This window comes from Heptranchias perlo, chromosome 6, assembly GCF_035084215.1.
Source record: "Heptranchias perlo isolate sHepPer1 chromosome 6, sHepPer1.hap1, whole genome shotgun sequence".
NCBI lineage: Eukaryota > Metazoa > Chordata > Chondrichthyes > Hexanchiformes > Hexanchidae > Heptranchias > Heptranchias perlo.
Window position 1 is genome coordinate 83279054 of NC_090330.1, and position 20567 is coordinate 83299620.

General features: G+C 42.6%; 1 protein-coding gene across 2 annotated transcripts in view; it reads left to right on the top strand.

The window, feature by feature from the left end:
* Nucleotides 1–20567, top strand: part of uggt2 (UDP-glucose glycoprotein glucosyltransferase 2) — a 685376-nt gene that overhangs the window by 312946 nt on the left and 351863 nt on the right. For both annotated transcript variants that reach the window (XM_067986476.1, XM_067986475.1), the window contains exons 22-24: nt 938–1144; nt 6027–6158; nt 13002–13132. In XM_067986476.1, the coding sequence (XP_067842577.1) occupies nt 938–1144; nt 6027–6158; nt 13002–13132 (470 nt within the window). The remainder of the gene's footprint in view (nt 1–937; nt 1145–6026; nt 6159–13001; nt 13133–20567) is intronic.

A 20567-nucleotide genomic window follows, 5' to 3' on the forward strand; every position in this document is an offset into this window, starting at 1 on the left:
ACTGAGCCAAGTGTGACACCTTAATTCTGAAGTAAGCTTGTGGAGCAATACTTTTTGATGGGCAGATTTTTTCCATGATACCTTAATATAACCATATTTTAAAATCTGTTATGTTACCAAATAGCTGCTTGTTCAAAACCGATTGAATTTATCAGTGCTGATATTTTCCAGTTATACCATATATGCTGAGCACTTACTGAAAAATATCTGTGGCATCAGGTAGTTATTCAAATTTGTTAATGTTCATTCAAATAGGATCATAAGAACATAGGAACAGGAGTGGGCCATTCAGCCCCTCGTGCCTGCTCCGCCATTTGATAAGATCATGGCTGATCTATGATCTAACTCCATATACCTTCCTTTGGCCCATATCCCTTAATACCTTTGATTGCCATAAAGCTATCTATCTCAGATTTAAATTTAGCAATTGAGCTAGTATCAATTGCCGTCAATAATGCTGGATGGGGATGAATTTATTAATATTTATGTTCAGTAAAGCTTTCAAATATTAGCTTTATTTAGTCAAATTGATTCTTTATGTAAATACCTGAATTGAAAACAAAAAGATTTAAAGGGGCATTAACATGATGAATTTCTTGCAAGTGAGTAGCTGCTTTCTACACGAAAGAGCCAGTTTGGAGCATGAAAGATGACTGAAAATATAAACTGGCTGGACAATTTCAGAAGTTGCAGAATTTATAAAAGAGCTTCTTATACCACACTTTTGATTCCAAAAAGCAGTATAGAGCTCTCTTAAATATCATTGTTTTGAAAGTACTTTGGTATGAATAAAAAGCAGAAGTTGGATTTTTTTTGTCAAATAATAAAAAGTATGCTATGCAATTACGAAAGTGTTATTCTTCTCAAGGTAATCAAATTCCTACATCTCAAAGGGTGTTTATGAAAGCATCACCAATAATTGTACTTTTTATTTCAGAAAATAAGCAGCAATATCCGAATAGGAATCATAAATAATCATGCAGCTGAAGTATCGGAAGATAATACCCCTATTGCAAGAGCTATTTGGGCAGCGCTTCTGACACAGAATGGAAATAGTGCAAGAAGCTTCATTACTAAGCTGATCAACGAGGAAACTGTAGAAGCACTTGCATCAGGAGCAAAAATTCTGGAATTCGCTGTTAAAGTTAGTAATTTTAGGTTTTTGTAGCATTGCTTTAAGTTTCTATATATTAAAGCCAACATCCATTTTAATGTTTCTATAGTTACAAATCACGCATAAAGATTGCTATTTGGTTGTTTGTTTATTAAAACGCCTAATTCCATAACATTTAAAAGGCAGATTAACACTCAACAAAGAGATAAATGCCACTATGAAAAATGCGAAACCTTTCTTTTACTGACATGTCTGGTAAATTAATTTATTTGCAACCTTCTTGCAATATGACAGTGAGGAGTATTCAGTGTTTAATTTAGAATAGGTTAGTCTAAATAGCCTAGTTAGTCTCATCAGTTGTTTGCTGCTGCAATTCTATAATTTGTGGCAAACAGACCTGTGGAATGTTACATTTGATATATTTTATTTTCATCACCAGTGGTAGATTGCAGGACAAAAGTGCAGTAATTCTTAATACATAGTAGCAATTTTTGAAATTATACTTCATGCTTCATGAAAATTCAGCAAACTGGCCTTTGAGTTTACTAGTTTTTCTTCAATTGATGTGTAAGCACTTTGCACACAGCTCCCCAGACAGCCTAATGGGTAAAGGGATTGGTGTAGCACTAAACTATGCAGATCAGAAGGTCACAGATTCAGTTTCAGCTCTGTGCTGAGTTAGCTGATTTCAGCAGTTGTTGGAGTGCTACAGTCTGCCCCAGCACCTCTGAGTCAGGGAGGGGAAAAATTGGTTGCCGTTCCCACCACCCCCATTAAAATCGGGATCAATGTGTCTAGTGGATATATCTTCTGGCACTATATTAGTAGGGTTTGAGTTATCATCCCCCTCAGACCGTGACAAAAATCTTCCAGGAAAATGTATTTAATGCAATTGCAGTAGTATCCAGCCATGAAAACTTTTTTAACCAAATGGGGCCTGTCTGGCTACTGAGGATGGTGTTTGTGCCAGTTTGTATGCTTGAGAATGCGCCTCTAGCCAAACTGTTCCAGTACAGCTACAAAACTGGCATCTACCCAACAATGTGGAAAATTGCCCAGCAATTCCTGTCCACAGAAAGCAGGACAAATCCAATCCGACCAATTACCGCCCCATCAGTCTACTCTCAATCATCAGCAAAGTGATGGAAGGTGCCGTCGACAGTGCTATCAAGTGGCACTTACTCACCAATAACCTGTTCACCAATGCTCGGTTTGGGTCCCGCCAGGACCACTCGGCTCCAGACCTCATTACAGCCTTGGTCCAAACATGGACAAAAGAGCTGAATTCCAGAGGTGAGGTGAGAGTGACTGCCCTTAACATCAAGGCAGCATTTGGATCCTTAGTACAATTGAAGTCAATGGGAATCAGGGCAAAAACTCTCCAGTGGCTGGAGTCATACCTAGCACAAAGGAAGATGGTAGTGGTTGTTGGAGGCCAATCATCTCAGCCCCAGGACATTGGTGCAAGAGTTCCTCAGGGCAGTGTCCTAGGCCCAACCATCTTTAGCTGCTTCATCAATGACCTTCCCTCCAACATAAGGTCAGAAATGGGGATGTTCGCTGATGATTGCACAGTGTTCAGTTCCATTCACAACCCCTCAGATAAGGAAGCATTCCATGCCCGCATGCAGCAAGACCTGGACAACATCCAGGCTTGGGCTGATAAGTTGAAAGTAACATTCACTTCAGACAAGTGCCAGGCAATGACCATCTCCAACAAGAAAGAGTCTAACCACCTCCCCTTGACATTCAACAGCATTACCATCTCCGAATCCCCCACCATCAACATCCTGGGGGTCACCATTGATCAGAAACTTAACTGGACCAGCCAAATAAATACTCTGGCTACAAGAGCAGGTCAGAGGTTGGGTATTCTGCAGCGAGTGACTCACCTCCTGACTCCCCAAAGCCTTTCCACCATCTACCAGGCATAAGTCAGGAGTGTGATGGAATGCTCTCCACTTGCCTGGATGAGTGCACCTCCAACAACACTCAAGAAGGTGGACACCATCCAGGACAGAGCAGCCCACTTGAATGTCACCCCATCCACCACCCAAAACATTCACTCCCTTCACCACCAGCACACCATGGCTGCAGTGTGTACCATCCACAGGATGCACTGCAGCAACTCGCCAAGGCTTCTTCGACAGTACCTCCCAAACCCACGACCTCTACCACCTAGAAGGACAACGGCAGCAGGCATATGGGAACAACACCACCTGCACGTTCCCCTCCAAGTCACACACCATCCCGACTTGGAAATATATCGCCGTTCCTTCATCGTCACTGGGTCAAATTCCTGGAACTCCCTACCTAACAGCACTGTGGGAGAACCTTCACCACACGGACTGCAGCAGTTCAAGAAGGCAGCTCACCACCATCTTCTCAAGGGCAATTAGGGATGGGCAATAAATGCTGGCCTTGTCAGCGACGCCCACATCTCATGAACGAATAAAAAGAAAATTCAGTGCTTCTGCCTGATTTTCAAAGGAAGTTAATAGAGTTGTACTTTGCACACACTAACCTATTAGTGTTCATGCCAAAGCATCCCTGGAAAGCTTTAAGATGCATTAGAAAACTTGTGGGCCATTCCGCAATGTCCTAAAGGGACTAGCTAAGAAAGCTAAGTGACAGGTGAGACCCACCACATCTAAGAAGCAAGTGCTTTATTGCTTTTAGCCCAGGTACCCTGAAAGAATGATCAACAGGGTCCCACAAGAGAGAGATTCCCTCCATGGTGCCCCAATCATGGCAGGAAAGCACTGGGCAATTCAGCCTGATGGCAACAGCCACCTTTGTGGTGCCCCACATATTGTTCATGGGGCACATACAGTGGCAATTGCACATTTCGCACAATCTTGAAAAGTAGCTATAATCCAGAATCCTGTAGTGGTGAACACAGCAACCCAACATTTTAAACAGGCTGTAGCTACAGACACATTTGTTGCCACTTGCCTTAGGGATACACACTTCCCTTACATGGTGATAAGATCACCAGGAGGGAGTCTGAGCATAGGGAATATGTGATCTTTGCTACAGTACATAAACAAACTTCATCTTAGAGTAATTTGATTGGCACTGAACCATTTCAAGACTGAGTACACAGTGACACAATGATTCTGTGGGTTAAAAACGTGACCAGTCCGTAAACCGGTAGGATTAATTTTCCAACTCTAGGTGGTTTATTGATCCCCTGGTCGAAGAGATTTTGGCGTATCTTTTTCCCATTTCCCCTCACACAGTGGATTACTTGCAAGACAGAGGTGGAGTATGATTGTCTCATCCTTATTTTCAAATCCCCCCAGGGCCTCGCCCCTCCTTATTTCTGTAACCTCCTTCAGCCCTACAACCCCCCAAGGTCTCTGCGCTCCTCCAATTCTTGCCTCTTCCATCACCCCGATTTTAATCACTCCACCATTGGCAGCCATGCCTTCAGCTGCCTAGGCCCTAAGCAATGGAATTCCCTCCCTAAACCTCTCCGTCTTTCTACCTCTCTTTCCTCCTTTAAGAAGCTCCTTAAAATCTACTTCTTTGACCTACACCTGTCCTAATATCTCCTAATGTGGCTCGGTGTCAAATTTTGTTTGAAAATCGCTCCTGTGAAGCACTTAGGGACGTTTTACTATGTTACAGACGCTATATAAATGCTGTTGTTGTTGTGATTGGGCTGCTCAGCCCGTGTACAAGGAAGAATTGATTCTCTGTCCTATCAGGATCCTGTGCGGGGAGGACCTTTTGACACAGATGCATGGTCAGATCTGGAAACAGCAGCGCCAGACATGGGTTTTATTAATTCGTTGAAAGACCCCCAACCTCCACACACAAATAGGAATTATTTTCAGCCCATGGTGGGAGGGAGAGGGGGGGCAACAGATCACATGGATATTTTCCATTACAGAAATTCTGGGTGGTAATCTAATCTCCTTACACCCTTCTGTATATAAAGATCTGTTCTACATTCTTTACTCAAAGGCAACATAAAAACTCTGAAATGTAACATTAAATTTAAGTAATTAAAGTTTTTAACTATTTTTCTATAGGAATGTGCTGTCATCAAAATGATTAATTGCCTCTCAGTCCCTTATTCCAGCACAGAGCCTTTGCACTTGTACACTATAGCCATGTCAACCGATCAGCAAGACTGAGGTGAAGTTTCCTGACCTGCACCAAAGGAGCAATATTACAAATGCTGCATTTATTAATATAGAGGCTGTGTTACAGAGCGACTTTTTGTGGAGATCATTAGCAGTTAGTACAGAAACCTTTTCCTTGAAAAGCTGTTAATTGTCATATTTAGTCTGTGTTTCAAATGCAGCATCCCATTTGCTCTGTATACTGTCAAATTTTAAAAAAACTGTATGCCTTTTACATAATTAATCAGCCTTATAAAGCCTTTTGTAAACACTGAAAAAGATGCAATAAAACACTGCCAGCCTGCAAATTAAGTAATATCCAGGGGCAAATATTTTCACAGGCATTATGTTTTTCTAAACCATCAGCTATATTAATATTGCAGCTAATTGTCTTGATTTATTTCAATACTTCTACAATGCTGAGGTGTGAACAACATTCCAATTACAACACATACATTCTGAATTGATCTCCTGCTGATTTGTATTTGTACCATATGTCAATGATTCCTGCAGTCACTGACGGAATACTTAACAGACCCTGCCTTTTCACAGCAGCCCTCAGATCGTAGCAATATTTAAACTTTCAGTCTGTGTATCACCATTCATCTTATATAAAGCTTTCTTGGTCAAAGTCACCTCTAGTTGATTGTCGAGATTTTTACTTCATTGGCAGACTCTATGTTCAGAGATGGATGTTTAGAAGGAGCTATAAATCATTTCTTTCCAGAACAATAGGCATTCATTTAATCAGCTAAAATGATTCATTGCCGCTGCTTTAGGGAATGGATAATGATGCCTTTGAGAAGAAGTACAACACCTTAGGAGTCGACTTCTTCCGCACCCACCAACTGTTCTGTCGAGACGTCCTGAAGCTGTTGGCTGGTCAGGAGACTGTTGTTAGCAACGGTCGGGTAAGTATTTGCATGCACGGCATTGCGTTTATTTATCCGCCTGTCATCACATTGCTACATGTTTTAAGTCTGTGGTGATAATTCTGTAGTTAACAATGCAACAATGTCAGAATTTTTAATTTGCTGCATTATATCAAATGTGTTGTGGTGCAGTCTGTTGGTGGTCTAACCTGCCATGCTGTAAGCCTATGACCCACAATTCCCCAGTTGGAAAATTTAAAGTCTTGGTCATGCCACTGGGGGAGTGAAAGATAAAGCCTGGTTGCTTCATTAAGGGAAGGCAAATTTGAGGTCATCAGCCCAATTCATACTTGCTCGTTTCCTGGCAATTTGCTCAAAAACAAGATTGGCAGAGGCCTGATAGGTTACCCATGTACCGAGCTGGTGAATGATGCTCAGTGTGTTGAGGGAGGATTAATTTCCTTTGTAATTAGCCCTTATGAAAAGAATAGTTATTTACTCAGAATTAGGAACCACAAGCGATATCACAACTCATATTTTAACCATTACTGTTTGTCATTTTTTTCTACCACAAACAAATCAATCTGATAATATGTGATTAATTCATTACATGGTTCCATAAGACTACGTTTTACAAGGGAGGTGAAATGACAGTTCCCCTGATATTTGGTGATGCACAGTTTAAATTTTAAGATTTTTCAGAATTTAATCTGATCTCCCCCTCCCACAATTCAGTATTATAAAAAAGAATGCAGAGAATTGTTCATTATTTTAACGTTTTGAAGGACTGGAGTTATTTTTAGTTTCTGAAAAATCATATCAGGTTTTTTTTAAAAAAATTGTATTACATATAACCTAAATGCTATCATTTGCAGACAATAACCATATAAAGCATTGGAAAATGAAACCGCTACTTAAAGTATATTCAGTTAATCTGTTACTTTAAAAGTGGTGCATATTACGGCATTCCTCAATATTATAGAATAGAATCATAGAATCATAGAAGTTTACAACATGTTGGTCCTTCGGCCCAACATGTCCATGTCGCCCAGTTTATACCACTAAGCTAGTCCTAATTGCCTGCACTTGGCCCATATCCCTCTATACCCATCTTACCCATGTAACTGTCCACATGCTTTTTAAAAGACAAAATTGTACCCGCCTCTACTACTGCCTCTGGCAGCTCGTTCCAGACACTCACCACCCTTTAAGTGAAAAGATTGCCCCTCTGGACCCTTTTGTATCTCTCCCCTCTCACCTTAAATCTATGTCCCCTCGTTATAGACTCCCCTACCTTTGGGAAAAGATTTTGACTATCTACCTTATCTATGCCCCTCATTATTTTATAGACTTCTATAAGATCACCCCTAAACCTCCTACTCTCCAGGGAAAAAAGTCCCAGTCTATCCAACCTCTCCCTATAAGTCAAACCATCAAGTCCCGGCAGCATCCTAGTAAATCTTTTCTGCACTCTTTCTAGTTTAATACTATCCTTTCTATAATAGGGTGACCAGAACTGTACACAGTATTCCAAGTGTGGCCTTTCCAAGTGTGGCCTTACTAATGTCTTGTACAACTTCAACAAGACATCCCAACTCCTGTATTCAATGTTCTGACCAATGAAACCGAGCATGCTGAATGCCTTCTTCACCACCCTATCCACCTGTGACTCCACTTTCAAGGAGCTATGAACCTGTACTCCTAGATCTCTTTGTTCTATAACTCTCCCCAACGCCCTACCACTAACGGAGTAGGTCCTGGCCCGATTCGATCTACCAAAATGCATCACCTCACATTTATCTAAATTAAACTCCATCTGCCATTCATCGGCCCACTGGCCCAATTGATCAAGATCCCGTTGCAATCCTAGATAACCTTCTTCACTGTCCACAATGCCACCAATCTTGGTGTCATGGTATTCATCGATCATCTAATAAAGCACGTTAAAAATATACTGTCTTTAACTCTACCTTATAATAATAGCTCCATCAAAACAAACATAATCTATTCTGAGCCTTTTGCAAGTGAAATCATGAAGCAAACTGGGATGTCATTAGTTATCTGTGATATGTATTTTGTCAGATACTTGAAATGGAATGTCAATAATTATGTGCGACTTAACCACTGGGTTTTCTGCCATATTCTGTGGCACATTATTTTACAGAATGTCTGAATAAAGTGGATGCACTGAGGCAGAATAATCATCGTGATCCTGTTAGCAAATTATAATTCTACATTGGATTCTTAACACCGAAAATAACAGTCATGACAGTCATCGTGCTGACTCCTGTGTTACTCTGTGCATGTAGGGATAGAAGGCAAAAAAAAAAGAAAGGCAGCCTAACTAAAGTTGTTCAAACGGTCTTGTAAAGTAAGCATTTTATTGTGAAACAAAATTTATGACTTTGGCAATTAGGTTGTGCCATAGATTTATGAAAAATATTACTTGTCTGAATAGGTTTTCTTTAAAAAGGTTCAAATTGCTCCCCTGAATATGAGATCTATATACGTATTGTCTTTTCTTTTCTTAAGCATAGAGTGTGCAATCTTTTTGGCTTATTCCTGCTAATACATTTTACCTATGTAGTACTGACAAAGTGCCATGTTCCATGATTCTGGACATTGCTGCAATGTTCACAGTACAGGTAGTTCAGCATATTGTATTCCTGATGCAAAAGCTTCACAAAGCATACTTTCTCACTCTGCATTGATCATTCCTTACATAGATAACAGGTCAGTAGTATTAGTATGTAGTCAAGTTACATTCAGTTTGGTTTTATTTTGTAATGGTTTTAATATACATTTTCACTGGCGCTGGCGTCCTTTTATCGGAAGCAGAACAATGGCCCAGAAATTCCTGGAATGGCGCATCTCATGGCAAGCAATGTGAATTGGACTTTTTACCTCACCCTTCAGATCGACTATATTTGCGTTGCAAATTGCTGGAAATGCAAATTGATAACAGTGCAGCGATGTCAACATTGCATCTGGGAACTAATGAATGTTGTGCCTATGGTCTATCTCCTTAACTTTGAGAACCATAGGCTAGGGCACCCATTTCCTCCCAAGCATGCTACACTTACCACATCATGTCTCAAATTCATAGTATCATAGTAGGTACAGTATAGGAGGAGGTCATCCAGTCCATCGTGCCTGTGCCGATTCTTTGACAGAGCTATCCAATTAGTCCCATTCTCCAACTCTTTTACCCATAGCCCTGTAAATTTTCTCCCTTCAAGTATTTATTCAATTCTCTTTTGAAAGTTACTATTGAATCTGCTTCCACCACCTTTTCAGGCAGTGCATTCCAGACCATTACAACTCGCTGCCTAAAAAAATGTTTCCTCATGTCGCCTCTGGCTCTTTTGCCGATTACCTTAAATCCGCGTCCCTTTTGTCATTTAATCACTTTTGCCCTCTACCCTATCACAGACCTTCCCTTTTGTTCTTTCCTCCCTCCCCTCCCTCCTTCACCTTTCCCTGGCTCTGTACTTGCTTAAAAACTTTAACTCTTTAACATCTTCCAGTTCTGGCGAAAGGTCTTCGACCTGAAACGTTAACTCTGTTTCTTTCTTCACAGACTTGCTGAGCATTTCCAGCATTTTCTGTTTTTATTTTTTTTAAATTTGTGTCCTCTGGTCACCGACCCGTCTGACATTGGAAACAGTTTCTCCTTGTTTACTCTGTCAAAACCGTTCATTATTTTAAACACCTCCATCAAATCTCCCCTTAATCGCCTCTGTTCTAAGGACAACACCCCAGCTTTTCCAGTCTCTCCACATAACTGAAGTTCCTCATCCCTGGCATCGTTCTAGTAAATCTCTTCTGCATCCTCTCTAAGGCCTTGACATCCTTCCTAAAGTGTGGTGCCCAGAATTGAACACCACACTCCAGTTGAGGCCTAACTAGAGTGTGGTGTTCAATATAAAGGTTTATTATAACTTCCTTACTTTTGCACTCAATGCCTCTATTAATAAAGCCCAGGGTTCCATGTGCATTTTTAACAACTTTCTCAAATTGTCTTGCCACCTTCAAAGATTTGTGTATGTGCACCCCCAGGACTCCCTGTTCCTGCACCCCGTTTAAAATTGTACCATTTAGTATATATTGCTGCTCCTCATTCCAAAGTCCAAAATTTCACACTTCTCTGCATTAAATTTCATCTGCCATGTGTCTGCCCATTTCACCAGTCTGTCTATGTCCTCCTGAAGTCTGTTACTATCATAGAGTCATAGAGTTATACAGCACGGATAGAGGCCCTTCGGCCCATCGTGTCCGCGCCGGCCATCAGCCCTGTATCCTCCACATTGTTTACTGCATTTCCGAGTTTTGTGTCATCTGCAAACTTTGAAATTATACCCTCTCTACCCAAGTCCAGGTTATGAATATGTATCAAAAAGAACAGTGGTCCTGATACTGATCCCTGGGGAACACCACCTGTATACTTCCCTCCAGTCTGAAAAACAAACCTTCGCCACTACTCTTTACTTTCTCTCCCTTAGCCAATTTTATATCCACGCTGCCACTGTCCCTTTAATCCCATGGGCTTTAATTTTGATAACAAGTGTATTATGCGGTACTTTTATCAAATGCCTTTTGAAAGTCCATATAAACAACATCAACCGCACTACCCTCATCAACTCTTTTCGTTACTTCATCAAAGAAATCAATCAAGTTAGTCAAATGCGATTTTCCTGTACTGTATCCCAAAATTATTTTCTGAAAGAAATCTGTCTAATTTACATTTCTGAGTGTCAAAACAGCTTTGCAGTCTGAAAATTATTGCCTTCTGCCACTAACAGCAGTGTGGATGGTGAGAATGGCACAAAAATACTACCAAGACAGATAAAGTTTTAAAAACCTACAGGAACAATTCCCTACCTGCTGGAGTGAGACTCCACAGGTTCATTGGTCGCTTTCTGGGCCTCCAAGGTTGAGTGTCATGTCAGAACCATAAATCACGTCATTAACAGGGTCCACATGACATGAATTACCAGCCCTAAATGGCTGTGATGAGATTAATTCACATTAACAGTGTAAATCCAGCAATTTCATGATACACAGTTAATTTCAATAGGGAGGCTCACTGTGTGGTCGTATTTTTTTTGGCTTTGTCAAGAATAATGGTTGAGCGGTGCAAATTGACCATCAATTTGAGGAGAATCGCACGCATTGTTTATCTTTTCTTCGCCACAAATTTCTGGATTTTTTACGAACTAATGAAGGCGATTACCATGCACTCACCATTAATTTTCCAGCAATTTCTGGGCCAGTATAAATTACAGAGTAGCTGAGCCCATGAATTTTATATTCTAGTTAGTGCACACTTGAGCTGTGGGTATGATATAATGGAGCCACGTCCCTGCAATTTTTTATTAAAGTGCCAAAATTGCTTTTACCTATAATACACAACAGTGTTACAAGCCAGAAGTCAATTTAAAAATAAAATATACTGTATTATGGCAGGAAAGGGCCCCAGACTTTTTTGTTGTTCCATCCCAGTGCTTTGGAGGAAAATTTTAATTGTCAGTTTTATACATTAGAGCAGCTTTAGCTTCCCATGTTTGATAAAGCAAGCTGCCTTTAAGTGTGAATAATGGGCCATAATTTGCTGTGGCAAGGTATCTAATGGCATCTGCCATTACATAGTATTACATAGAATATACATCACAAGAACAGGCCATGCTCCACACAAGCTTCCTCCCACCCTTCTTCATCTAACCTTGTCAACATATCCTTGTAGTAGCAAGTTCCACATTCTAACCACTCTCTGGGTAAAGAAGTTTCTCCTGAATTCCCTATTGGATTTATTAGTGACTATCTTATATTTATGGCCCCTAGTTCTGGTCTCCCCCGCAAGTGAAAACAACTTCTCTATGTCTTCCCTATCAAACGCTTTCATAATCTTAAAGGCCTCTATCAGGTCATCCTTCAGTCTTCTCTTTTCCAAAGGAAAGAGCCTCAGCCTGTTCAATCTTTCCTGATAGGTATAACCCCTCAGTTCTGGTAGTATTCTAGTGAATCTTTGTGGTACCTTCTCCAGTGCCTCTACATCCTTTTTATAATATGGAGACCAGAACTATTCACAGTACTCCAAGTGTGGTTCTATACAAGTTTAACTTAACTTTGCTGCTTTTCAGTTCTGTCCCTCTAGAAATGAACCGTTAGTTAGATGTGCTCTTGCACGTTTAGGTTTTTAAATTTTTTGCATGGCAAGTTGCTGAAAGTGCGAGCTGACAACATTGCAGCAAGGAAACCAGGCATCTGGGGACATAAGTGAACAGGGCAAGCAACTGTGTATCTCCTTAACCAATCAGGTTGAAGGATTTTGAAATTAACAGCACAAGGACTGAAAAGGAAGTGTAAATTAGAGTGGGTGAATGCAAGGTCAAATCAGGAACAGAAAAAGAAAGAAAGGTTGGATTAGGAGAGAGAGAAAAAGAGACAGAAAGGAAAGGTAAAAAAACATTTTAAATTTTACATTTTTAAAATCTCCAACAACAATTAAAACCTGAAAGAATGAGACTCCACACTTGTAATAGTTAATTTTCAGTTGTTAAAAGGATACTTAGACTGAAATGGACAAGACCCAACTTTTTGTGGCGAGTTCAGTTCGTATCTACTGTGCAAATACAGCAACTTCATGCCATTCAATGCATTGAAATAGTGAGGCAGACAGCGAGGTGCCGTTTTCGTGAAGTAATGGCATCTCGGACAGCAACTTTTAGATTTCTGCCCTCGCCTGAAGTTGCTATAGCACTTGCGCATGAATAACGATGAGCACTTAGCCTCACCGTTGTTTTAACAGCAAATTCTGGCCTAATGCGAGGCCATCAGAAATTTTTATTAAATATTAATTTAATGGCATTTTGTTACTCTCAGATCCTGGGTGCTTTCAATGAAAGTGAAGAGTTCTATCCTGAAGATTTCAACCTCCTGGAAAAGATCACCCTCAGTACTTCATCAGAGAAGATTAAAGTCCAAATCAAACAGATGGGTGTGGATTCTAAAAGGTGTGTTTGTAAAATACTACAATGCTGATTTCTTCTGACTCCCAAAATTAGTTTATTTTGTTGGTAGCAAAGCAATAGAGTACAGGCAGATAGAATTGTTATAGCGATGGCCTGATAACGGTCTTCAACATTCTGAAGGTTTTTTTTAGATAAATAGTGATAGATAGTTTCCACTGGTCAGGGAAATGGTAATGAGAGGGCACAATTTTAAGATAATCACAAAAGAATTAAACAGGTTAGAAACATTTTTAATGTAAAAGGGAATTAGATAGTTGCTTGGAGAAGAGGAATATCAAAGGGTATGGTGAACGAGCAGAAGAGTAGTCTAGGTGGTTCATGTGGAGAAAATCAGCAACGCAGATTTGGTGGGCAAAATGCCCTGTTTTATTCTGTAACACTTTACGATTCCTTCTGATTAGATTTATTATGGGCTACTCATGATTTATACTTTGCACTGTGACTTGAGTACAATTCAGATTACATTTGAACTGTAGACCTGCAATTATCAGTTTATTTGACAGTTGTTGAATGAAGTGTAAATGATTTTTTTTCTGCGCATTTTGCTACAACGCTTGGTACAGGGTCAGAAAAAGAAAAGGAACCTGTAGCAGTGTAACCTATAACAATATATATTAATGACTTGGACTTGGGTGTACAGGGCACAATTTCAAAATTTATAGATGACACAAAACTTGGAAGTGTAGTGAACAGTGAGGAGGATAGTGATAGACTTTAAGAGGGTATAGACAGGCTGGTGGCATGGGCAGACACGTGGCAGATGAAATTTAACGCAGAAAAATGCAAAGTGATACGTTTCGTTAGGAAGAATGAGGAGAGGCAATATAAACTAGAGGGCACAATTCTAAAAGGGGTACAGGAACACAGAGATCTGGGAGTATATGTGCACAAACCGATGAAGGTGGCAGTGCAGGTTGAGAAAGCGGTTAAGAAAGCATACGGGATCCTGGGCTTTATAAATAGAGGCATAGAATAAAAAGGCAAGGAAGTCATGATGAACCTTTATAAAACACTGGTTCTACCACAACTGGAATATTTTGTCCAGTTCTGGGCACTGCACTTTAGGAAAGATGTGAAGGCCTTAGAGAGGGTGCAGAAAAGATTTACTAGAATGATTCCAGGGATGAGGGACTTTAGTTACATGGATAGTCTGGAGAAACTGGGGTTGCTCTCCTTGGAATAGTGAAGGTTGAGAGGAGATTTGATAGAGGTATTCAAAATTATGAAGGGTCTAGACAGAATAGATAGAATCATAGAAGCATAGAAGTTTACAACATGGAAACAGGCCCTTCGGCCCAACATGTCCATGTCGCCCAGTTTATACCACTAAGCTAGTCCCAATTGCCTGCACTTGGCCCATATCCCTCCATACCCATCTTACCCATGTAACTGTCCAAATGCTTTTTAAAAGACAAAATTGTACCCGCCTCTACTACTGCCTCTGGCAGCTCGTTCCAGACACTCACCACCCTTTGAGTGAAAAAATTGCCCCTCTGGACCCTTTTGTATCTCTCCCCTCTCACCTTAAATCTATGCCCCCTCGTTATAGACTCCCCTACCTTTGGGAAAAGATTTTGACTATCTACCTTATCTATGCCCCTCATTATTTTATAGACTTCTATAAGATCACCCCTTAACCTCCTACTCTCCAGGGAAAAAAGTCCCAGCCTATCTAACCTCTCCCTATAAGTCAAACCATCAAGTCCCGGTAGCATCCTAGTAAATCTTTTCTGCACTCTTTCTAGTTTAATAATATCCTTTCTATAATAGGGTGACCAGAACTGTACACAGTATTCCAAGTGTGGCCTTACTAATGTCTTGTACAACTTCAACAAGACATCCCAACTCCTGTATTCAATGTTCTGACCAATGAAACCAAGCATGCCGAATGCCTTCTTCACCACCCGATCCACCTGTGACTCCACTTTCAAGGAGCTATGAACCTGTACTCCTAGATCTCTTTGTTCTATAACTCTCCCCAACGTCCTACCATTAACGGAGTAGGTCCTGGTCCGATTCGATCCACCAAAATGCATCACCTCACATTTATCTAAATTAAACTCCATCTGCCATTCATCAGCCCACTGGCCCAATTTATCAAGATCCCGTTGCAATCCTAGATAACCTTCTTCACTGTCCACAATGCCACCAATGTCATCTGCAAACTTACTAACCATTCCTCCTAAATTCTCATCCAAATCATTAATATAAATAACAAATAACAGCGGACCCAGCACCAATCCCTGAGGCACACCGCTGGTCACAGGCCTCCAGTCTGAAAAACAACCCTCCACAACCACCCTCAGAAAGAAACTGTTCCCATTGACGGGAGAATCAAGAACCAGCGGACATAGATTTAAGGTGATTAGCAAAAGAACCAAAGGTGACATGAGGAAAAGCTTTTTTACACAGCGAATGGTTAGGATCTGGAATGCACTGCGAGAGGGTGTGGTTGAGGCAAATTCAATTGTGGCATTCAAAAGGGATCTGGATAAGTACTTGAAAGGAAAAAATTTGCAGGGCTACGGGGATAGGGCAGGGGAATGGGACTAGTTGGATTGCTTTTGCATTTAGCCAGCATGGACTCGAAGGGCCGAATGGCCTCCTTCCATGCTGTAACCTTTCTATGATTCTATGATTAACAGTGTAAAACCTAAGCTGAAACTGCAGAGAGAGTGCTTAATTGTCAGAGGTGCTGCCTTTGGAAAGAGACGTTAAATTGCAGTCAGGTGGACATTAAAGGTCTCTTATGGCAGTTTTGAAGGAGATCACGGAGTTCCTGACCAACATGCTTCAATACCACCAAAGAAAATACAATGAACTGGTTATTCTTCTCGTCATTTGTAGGATTTCGGTGTTGTAGAATGGTGGCGCATTTGCCTACATAATAATAACAATTGCACTCCAAAAACATTATTTCTTCTCAAATTTTTTATTGAGTTATTCTTGAGCTGACAGAAGATTTGTAAAGGAGAATCATATACAAGGAGTTCCTCTACTCTGAATAACTGATCAGCGTACTCCTGTTGTAGAAACTCTTGCATCTTTTCCCTTCAGCTGTCCGTATCCTCTAATCATTTTTTGAACACTATTCTCCTAATATTCTATCTCTTTTCAAATCTTCTGTCAGCTTCAAAATAACTCAGTAAAAAGATTGAAAGGATAAAGTTTATAAGTAGAGCTCTTCTGCTGTCTGTAAACAGCTGATCAGTGCAGTACCCTGTGTTGCTGCTTGCAGCACGGTTTGTCAGCCTCCCAATTTTTTTTACAAAAATAAATGTTTAATTAGTTTCCTTTTCATTTGCTCCTTCTGGTGCTATAATTCGCCGTTCACCCTTAGAGCTTCTATTCAAGCTTTTTCCAATATATGCTGGTCCTCAACTCGCACTGCTGCAAACCCCCAACAGCTGCTGCTGCTTCAATCCCTGATATGTCAGGTGGCCCTTACTGCCATTGCTTCCACTCGCAAAGCTCCACACCTCTCAGTTGGTAATATTCGTATGCCCCCCACCCCCATCCCATCCCAGTCCATTACATTGCTCATTCTGTTTCGATGCAGGAGTCAACTCAACTTGCAACACTCCACCATTTTACAGGATATCTCAAGAATAAATTGATAAGACTGTAAAATTATACATTTTTCGTTCTACAAAGAAGCTACTTTTAAACATAGTATCAATCAGACATTTATATGCTCTACAGACCCAGTCAGATATGGTGCATTTCAGATTTCAGTACCCATGCAATCAATTCCACTGCTTGTGTAAATGCAGAATCAAAAGCAAAATACTGTGGTTGCTGGAAATCAGAAATAAAAACAGAAAATGCTGGAAAAGCTCAGCAGGTGAGGCAGTTGTGGGAGTCGGTGGGCTTATAATAGATATTGGTTAATTATAAGCCCACCAATTCCCACAGCTACCTTGATTACACTTCCTCCCACCCCGTTTCCTGTAAGGACTCTAGTCCCTTCTCCCAGCTTCTCCGTCTCCATCGCATCTATTCTGATGATGACACATTACCCACCAATGCTTCCGCTATGTCTTCCTTTTTCCTCAACCGAGGATTCTCCTCCACTGTAGTTGACAGGGCCCTCAACCGTGTCTGTCCCATTTCCCACACTTCTGCCCTCACCCCTTCCCCTCCCACCCAGAACCGTGATAGGGTCCCCCTTGTCCTCACCTTCCGTCCCACCAGCCTCCACATTCTCCGCCATTTCCGCCATCTCCAGCGCGATGTCAGCACCAAACACATCTTCCCCTCCCCTCCCTTTTCACCATTCCGAAGGGACCGCCCTCTCCGCGACCCTGGTCCACTCTTCCATGACCCCCAACACTCACTCTCCTCCCCACGGCACCTTCCCGTGTGAGCACAGGAGATGCAACACCTGCCCCTTCACATCCTCCATTCGCACCATCCAGGGCCCCAAACACTCCTTCCAGGTGAAACAGCGATTTACAAGTATTTTTAATTTAGTATACTCTATTCGCTGCTCACAATGCGGTCTCCCCTACATTGGGGAGATCAAATGCAGATTGGGTGGTCGTTTTGCTGAAAACCTCCGCCATGTCCTCAAGCATGACCCTGACCTGCCGGTCGCTTGCCATTTTAATTCCCCGTCCTACTCCCAATCTGACCTCTCTATCCTCGGCCACCTACACTGTTCCAGTGAAACTCAACGTAAGCTCGAGGAATACCTTATCTTCCGTTTAGGGACTTTACAACCTTCCGGACTCAACATTGATTTTAATAACTTCAGATCATAACCACTGCTCCCATTTTTTCGGACAGCAAGTGCTGGTAATGGTTCGGCTGTTGCCATTTACAGCTAATCTAGACTGATCTTTTGTTTCTTTACCTGTCCCATTACCACCCTCCTTGCCTTGCACCATCATCCCTTTTGTCATTTAATCTCTCTTGCCCTCTACCCTATCACAGACCTTCCCTTCTGTTCTTTCCTCCTCTCCCTCCCTCCCTTTCCCTGGCTCTGTACTTGCTTAAAAACTTGAGCTCTTTAACATCTTACAGTTCTGATGAAAGGTCTTCAACCTGAAACATTGGCCCCGATATTAGCGAGGAGGCGGGATGGCGGGGGGGGAGGGGGGGATGGTGATCGGGCACGTGGATAACCGACCCAATAAAAAATGTGCGTTTCGCCGTGATCGCGAGTCAATTGGAGCCACTTAACGTGGCTTCCGGGTTTCCTGTCCGAAAGCTGCGCAGCGGGCGGACAGTGCACCCGCATCACAGGCTGTCAGCTGGAGTAGCTCTATTTAAAGAGGCTGTCCTCCAATGGCTGCTCCTGGAGCAAATACCCACACACCACAATGGAGCAGCACAGGGGTAAGGCTGCTTGAAGATTCAGTGATGCCTCACTCCAGGTGCTACTGGATGGGGTGAGGAGGAGGAGGGACGTGTTCTACCTGATGGACAGGAGGAAGTGGCCTGCCTCTGCCACCAGGAAGGCCTAGCTCGAAGTGGCAGAGGAGGTCACCAGCAGCAGCAACGTCTCCCACACCTGGATCCAGTGCAGAAAGCGCTTCAATGACCTAACTATGTCAGCAAAAGTGAGTACACTTACTGATTCTCCTTCATTCCGTCTTCCACAACACCGCCCCCATCCCCCCAACTCATTCTGCACTGCCAACACTACTCTATCACATCACTCCCCACACCCACTTAAGGCTCATCCTCATCTTACCTGCACTTCCTCACCTCCCAATTACTCACCCCACAATTACCACTCCAACCCAATCCTCAGACAATGTCATGGCTCTGTCTCATACTCACCCTCTGATGCATCTCTTTCACGCTCAGCCTCACCCAAACCAATGCATTCAGCGATTGGCCACGTCACCATCCATCACTCACACCTCTCTACTTTCTCCCCTTATAGGAGAAGAGAGCCCAGAATGCACGGGAGAGAGTGAGGACCGAAGGGAGGCCGCAACAAATCATCGTCCTCACAGACGCGGAGCAGGAGGTGCTGGAGCTCAGCTGAACCCTCGAGCATCTGTCCGTCGGGGACGCTGAGACTGGCATCTGACAAACGTCTGGTGAGGTAACTTTAACATTCAGCACACACAATATGAATTGATGTTAACATGCCTTGCCACCTTCAGCACCTCCGTATGCTCATCGCAACATGACACATCTGTGATCATGCTTAATATTGCCTTTGGTTCTCTTACAGGGCCTTCAGCGACCACTGTGACGGCAGAGGGCGATTCCTCAGAGGACCTGCCGGACTCTGAGGGTGCACCGTAACATCTGAGCAAGTCATCCACCAGCGCAGATACTCACACCTCGGTGGGTCCTAGTCCTCAGTTAGTTGGGTTGGCACCTGGTGAGTTACCACACACGTGAGCACGAGCAGACACTGGTGGCAGAAGCAGCTGCGGAGAGTCTGCGTCGGTGGGAGCACTCCTCTCCTCTCCAGGCTCTGCTCAGCTGGAAGCAGATGCTGAACCCTGGGGGCCATCCTTTAAAAGGAGAATGATCGAGGGACAGCAGCACATTTGCGAGGTGCTGGGACAGGTGCCACGTGCACTCTCCATAATCGCGCAGAGGATGGAGGAGTCCAACTCCTGCATGAGTGGAATGGTGTCACAGGGACGTGAGGGCATCTCTGAGATACTGTCACAGGGACTTGAGCAACACTCTGAGATACTGTCACGGGTATGTGCGGGAATGTCTGCGAGGGAGAGATGGCTAGCCTCCATTGAGCTTCAAGCACGGTTCACAAATGAGTCCATTCAGGCCCTGACAACGGCCGCTCAGACCCACAGTGAACAACATTCTGCCGCCTTAAACAGGCAGGCAGCTACTCTAGCACTGGCCTTACAAGGCTTCACACATGTCCTCCAAACTGTTGTCCAGCAGAGTGGTAGGAGTGATGTGGGCCTGGCCCAGGGGAGGGTTGATGGCGAATGGGACATGGAAGTTGGGAGACCACTCAAAGCACTTCCACGTCTCACCTGTTGGCCCCTCTCAAACAGTACCCGCAATGCTGTCTCCTCTCCAGGTGTCCGAGTCTGCCCCTGCACACGTGCAGGTGGAGCAGTCTTTGGAGGGGCCCTCACGGGTTCCAAAAGCCAGAGAGCGTAGGCCCAAAGCATCTAATCGGTCAGGCCATGAACAAGAGAAACCTGCCACTACCTCTGCTGCAGCCACAGGGGATGCACCACGTAGAAATAGTCGGAAGAGAAAGACGAGGATTTAGTGAGCATGAAGGTTATGCACAAGGGTGTATGACGGTTGGTCATGTTTTTTTATTTATATTAGCTTTTTGTTAAACTCATGTTAAATATTATTATTACATAGAAACATAGAAAATAGGAGCAAGAGTGGACCATTTGGCCCTTCGGGCCTGCTCCGCCATTCAAAATGATCATGGCTGATCGTCTAACTCTGTTCCCGC